The sequence below is a fragment of the Lipotes vexillifer genome, unplaced genomic scaffold, assembly GCF_000442215.2.
Source record: "Lipotes vexillifer unplaced genomic scaffold, Lipotes_vexillifer_v1.1 scaffold248, whole genome shotgun sequence".
NCBI lineage: Eukaryota > Metazoa > Chordata > Mammalia > Artiodactyla > Lipotidae > Lipotes > Lipotes vexillifer.
Genome location: NW_006777568.1, coordinates 434,525 through 440,081, shown reverse-complemented (window position 1 = coordinate 440,081; position 5,557 = coordinate 434,525). Strand labels below are relative to the sequence as shown.

At 52.8% G+C, this 5,557-nt stretch overlaps 1 protein-coding gene across 1 annotated transcript in view; it reads left to right on the top strand.

Annotated features, from left to right (window-relative positions):
• The first annotated feature begins 4,281 nt into the window (after nt 1–4,281).
• MGMT (O-6-methylguanine-DNA methyltransferase) overlaps nt 4,282–5,557 on the top strand; it is a 229,821-nt gene continuing 228,545 nt past the window's right edge. The window contains exon 1 of the mRNA XM_007451185.1: nt 4,282–4,412. Coding sequence (XP_007451247.1) covers nt 4,288–4,412 — 125 coding nt within the window. The 5' untranslated portion in view covers nt 4,282–4,287. The remainder of the gene's footprint in view (nt 4,413–5,557) is intronic.

The window sequence follows — 5,557 nt, the reverse complement described above, 5'->3', positions numbered from 1 at the left end:
GTCCCACGCAGAGATGCAGGAGCTGGAGTGTGAGGCCGTTACTTGGTCCGGAGGCAGCCCTTCTGTTATTTGGAGTGTGTGGCCGTTATTTGGTCCAGAGGCAGCCCTTCCAGCTATGCCAGGGTTGGCTGGCTGCCCTTCTCCTGCATTCTAGGCCAGTGGCCTCCAAAGTTCGGCCAATCCAGGCTGTGCTCAGAGCCCAGCTCCTGGGACAGCTTGGTGGCGTGCAAGGCCCTTCTGGAGAAGCGAGGGGCCTGAGCTCTTTGGAGACCTGCTCGTCCTCCCATGTGGCGGAAATCCTCGTGCCCCTGCGCCCCCGGTCACCTTCATTGCCCTACCCCTGACCTGCCCTGCGCACTCGGATGTGTCTCCCCAGCCTTTCCTCAGAGTAAGGGTGAGAGCTGGGTGTGTGCTGAGTAGGACAGAGGTCCTTTCGAAGCTGCAGGAGTGCCCAGCCGCCCCGTTCACCGTTTTTCCTGTCTTCTCCAGCTGGGCCCCTCAGAACAGCCCAGGGAGACTGGTGGACTCAGGTTACTATTCTTAGTTTATTGATGAGAAAATTGAGGCCTGGTAAGAGGAGTGGACATCTAACATTCACCCTTCTCCTGGTCGGCTGTGTGCCGGTCTCATTTCTGCAGCGATGCCGGGCTGTGTGCTTGAGCGGGGCTGGCCTGGACACAGCCCTCCTGGAGGCTGTCCCTTTTCCCGGCCACTCGGCACAGGTGCACCCTGGCCTGGCGCCCACGCGAGCTCTAGGCACCTGCTTGGGCCTGAGTCCAAGGACAAGTGACAGGGAGCCTGGGCAGCAGGGAATTGACGGTGGCTGCAACTTCCTGTTTCCCGGGGCGCCGGTGGCCCCGGCGCCTGCTGCGTGCCTGCAGTCCCTTGTTCCCACAGGTGTATCCTGAGGCTCGGTGTTGGCTGTGGTTGGACTGTGGCCAGTCTTGGTTCCTACCGTTTTCTGAGCCTGCTTCTCCAGCCTTCCCAGAAGTTCTGTGAGTTATGGAATGTCTTTCCGTAAATTGCTTTTGTGCTTAAATTAGCCAGCATCAGTTTCGGAGGCTTGCCAACAGGAGTCCTGCCTGCCATGGGCTCGTGACTTGTCAGGCCTCGGATCTGAGGCCTGAGCCAGGGCCCTGAGCCTGGATCTGCTGAGAAACAGCCTTCCTCTTGACCGAGGCCTGCTCATTCAGCTTCTGAACAGGGACTCAGGTAGGAGGCACGGGTCAGTGAACATGTTTGCTAGTGCTCGGTAAAGAAACGAAGCTGACTTCTATTGCAAGACTGCTCAGAGCTCTTAACCCGCTAAGGTGCGCAGGGTGTCACCCAGAAGGGGATAGCGCGTCCAGGCTTCTCATCGTGCCAGCAGAACCCTTTCTCCGAACACAGTTTGTGCTCAGAGAAATGCTCTGCTGGCCCCTTGGCCCGGATGGTGGACATGCTGATGATCTGGTTCAACACACGTATGATAAACCCCTTACATGTATAATGCATCTGCCGTCCGTGGGGCCCTGACTCGTGGTAGCATGGTCACCTGCCAGCAGCTCAGGGTGATGGAAAATGTCCACAGATGTGAGCGGGTGCGGGTCAGGAGTTGATTCTGGCTTCAGGAAACAAGGGGATGCACCCAGGGGGTTGGGAGAAGGGGTGGCAGTTGGCTTTTGAAGGACCTTTAGGATTTTGAAGTTGTTGGATAAGAATTTAGGGAGCAGAGCAGTGCACTCTGGGTGACGAGGTCAAAGGCCAAGGATATTGGGTTAGGATGTCCGTTGCGGCAGGGATAATGGTAATCCTAAATCCTTCGGGGATGTCAGGTCTTTACACACATTCCCGCTAACCCTTGTGCCAGCCCTACGATTTAGGTATCGTTTGTCCTACAGATAAAAGCACTTGTGTCTCAGAGAGTTTAGGTGACTTTCTCAAGGTGATGGGTCGTGGGTAGGAGGCCATGATCTCCCTCTGCCTGGTCTCATCCCTGTTTCCGCATGACAGAGTGGAGGGGGTGGGAAGACTCTTTTGGTTTTTATCCCTCAGGCAGTGGGGAGCCATGGTAGGAATATGAGGTGTCAGAGAGCATCTCCGATGCCGGGCAAACATCTGAGAAGGTTTCCCAGCAAAATCCTGTGTCCACTCACTGGGAACTGGAGAGCTATTTGATTCAGATCCCTGTCACTGTGCACAGAAAGGGGGATGTTGAAACAGGGCAGCTCTGGAGCCCAGGGGTTTAGGATGGAATCTTGGGAGTGATGCTTCTTGCACACCATGGAGTTTTGGGAATGGTGCTTGACCTCTTCAAGGCATAGACCTGTGTGGGCCTCTGTCCTGGGGCTGTTGGGAGGTAGAGCAGGGAGTCAGCGTGTGCTGTTGGGAGCAGGTGGAAGGCACAGAGAAGAGAGGAGAACCTGCGGGGTCAGGGCGATGGGGGCGTGTTGAGGTTTCACTGTGAAGCAGTCACCAGGCCAAGTGGGGCAGACGGGACGGTCAGGGAGAGGCCAGTCCCCGGTGTCCAGGCCTGGATACTGGAACCCTCGCTGCACGTGAGGGGCGCCCACGGACTTAGGGCCGCTGGAGCGTGAAGGCAGCCGCCAGCCTGCAAACAATGAGCACGGCTGCATCCCAGGAATACTTCCCTTGCTTGCAGCAGGCGCTGGGCCAGGTTTGGCCGGCGGGCTGCGGTTCGCTGAGCTGCCGTAGCGCCGTCGTGTCGTCAGTAGTGATGTGGTGTTCGAGGTGAGGGTGGCCGGAGCGGGAAGAGCCCGCGTGTAAAGAGGGCGCCCGAGGGCCCCCTTCCTCGGGGAGGTGGGGGTTGGTGAGCGAGTCCGGGAGGACGGGCGCAAATGAATGAGGAGAGCTGAAAATAGTAGACCGGCGTGTAGTGCGGTGCGGGGGTGTGCGGGGGTCCCAGCAGCCACGTCCGGTGGGGCTCGGGGCGGGGCTGGGTGGCAGCCCGCTCACCGACGCGCTGCACGGGCAGAGCCCGCGCGCGGTTACGGTTTTGGACAAGTTCAGGTGAAGGGCTTCCAGGACGCAGAGGTCAGGAAAGCCAGGCGGCAGCCCGACTTCCAGTCCGGAGCTCGCAGGGAGGCCTTGCGGGGCTCCGGTTCTGGGGCGGCTGTGGCTGAGCGCGGAACCCTGGGAAGCGCTGGCCCGTGAGGTGGCCCGAGGGAGGTGTGCGGGAAGCAGGGCAGGCGGCCGAGGCGGCCCGGGTGGGCTTCCCCACGGCCCTCTCTTCCGGCCTCCCCTCGAGGCCGAGGGATTTTTACAAAATGCCAGCCTGCCTAAACCTTGGTACAGGCTTCTCGCTGCTCTTAGTACATCTGTTCTTTCTTTTAAACTTCCACTGGGTTGACCAAAGTTAGCATCTCTCAGAATTGTTCGCGTGGAGGGTACCTGATAGGATAGCTTTTGTACTCTGGCTTGAACGCAAGCAAAGTCCGTGCGCTTCTGTAAGGGCGGGATTCCGACGCGCGGGCCCTCCGCGGCCGCTGCCGAGTCGGATCTCGCTCCGTTTCTGTAATTCATTTAATAAGGCTTTAGTTTTAAACGTACTTTATTCAAAATATCCCATGCTTTGCCTTCAGTTTTTACTGGAAGTGTTGTTGGTAATTGTTTTATTCTAAATAGCTGTAGGTACTTTTTAAAAGGAACTCTTATTTCATCTTTGACTCTGCGTTGGTTAAAGATAAATAAGACTAGGGAGATGGTAATTAAAAAAAAATTGTTTTTTAATTATCTTTGACTGCGTTGGGCCTTAGTTGCTGCGTGTGGGCTTTCTCTAGTTGCGGCGGGCGGGGGCTACTCTAAGTTGCGGTGCGCAGGCTTCTCATTGCGGTGGCTTCTCTTGTTGCAGAGCACGGGCTCTAGGCGCACGGGCTTCAGTAGTTGTGGCCCCCGGGCTCTAGAGTGCAGGCTCAGTAGTTGTGGCACACGGGCTTAGTTGCTCCGCGGGCATGTGGGATCTTCCCGGATCAGGGCTCGAACCTGTGTCCCCTGCAGTGGCAGGCAGATTCTCAACCACTGAGCCACCAGGAGATCATAATTTACGGAGATGAAAGGAGAGTGAACTGTTGGTTGGCTGCTCTGGGTAATTATGGTAATCTTCTGTCTTCAAAGTGATTATGTTATAAAAATGACACACTATATGGTTAAATTCCAAAAATGGGGAAAAAACTTTGGAAGATGTTTTATGTCTTAAATAACTGGGGCTTCTGTTGTGCTTTAGAAGTGACCAAACTCTTTCACGTATGCGTAACTTTAAAAATTGTTTCTCTTTAGGTACTTGCGAGAATGAACAAGACCTGTGAAATGAAATACAAAATGATGGACAGCCCTTTGGGGAAGATCGAGATCTCTGGCTGTGAGCAGGGTCTGCACGGGATAAAGCTGCAAGGCCGGAAGATCCCAGACACTGAGTGAGTGAGAGTCCTGTGTGACACCCACTGCTTGGTTTGTTCAAAGCAACAGAGAGAATACGATTATTGCTTGTTCTCCATTGATCACAGGGTAACACGTAGCCACACGCTACCAGTCACAAAAGTTAGCATCTCTCTAAAAATGGTAGGGCCATGATTGTTCGTTTTCAGCATCTGTGCTTATTGCCCAGGAACCCTCCACCTCCGATTAACCACAGGGACATAACCTGTAATTAGGAGCCCCAAGACGTATTAATGTATACATTTATAGAGGTGTTGATGGACTGTATTGAACGCTTTGATTCTTAAGCAAGTGGGATGTGGGAATCTCTTTGGACGTTTGGTGACAGGGAGCTGCTGCTTCCTTAATCTGGATTTTTAAATCCAGGACCAACGTTCAGTGTTCATCAGCCTGCCAGGTGATGAACTTTTATGGGACTTTTGTTAATAGAATTTTTTATTAATGGACTTCTATTCCAAAGTCCTGGAATTGCTTATTAATCAGTAGCTCCACTGGGCCTCTTGGAGACGGTGTCCGGCTGTTGGTGTGTGTGCGCAGCAGAGGAGAAAGGGTATGAAATCCCCTTGATAGCATGAAGTTAGGGTATTGCCATTTCTCACGGAACACGTTTCTCTGAACGATCTCCACTGTTTATTTTCTCTAATTATAAAACCATTAAAAGTTCAAAGCACTCCTTCATGTTTTGTTCTGAAACGTAACATTCAGTTTCCTCCATTCATTGATTGTGAGTAGCAGTTGTATTTTAAAATTGCAGTTCTTGTTATTTCTGACAGAAGAGGGGAAAAACCACCCACTCCTTTGCTCAGCGTTTGTCTTAACGGGCTAATCAACACAGCGCCAAGGATGTTAGAAAAAGAAAATACGTAAGAAACATAAAAATTGATTTTAATGGACCGCTGTCAGAGATGGCTATAATGAGCACAAGCGCGGTAATAAATACCAGTTTTCGCCTCCTCGGTCGAGATTTTTCCTGTAGAGCTGCACGTTACAATCAATAATCTTTTTTAAGACCAAAAAATAAGCAAACCTTTGAATTATATGAATACAGTCTTCTTGATTTCTATGAGAACCATCTGGCTGTAGTGTTCAGAAAAATCACAGGCACCAAATAATTTGTAGGGAA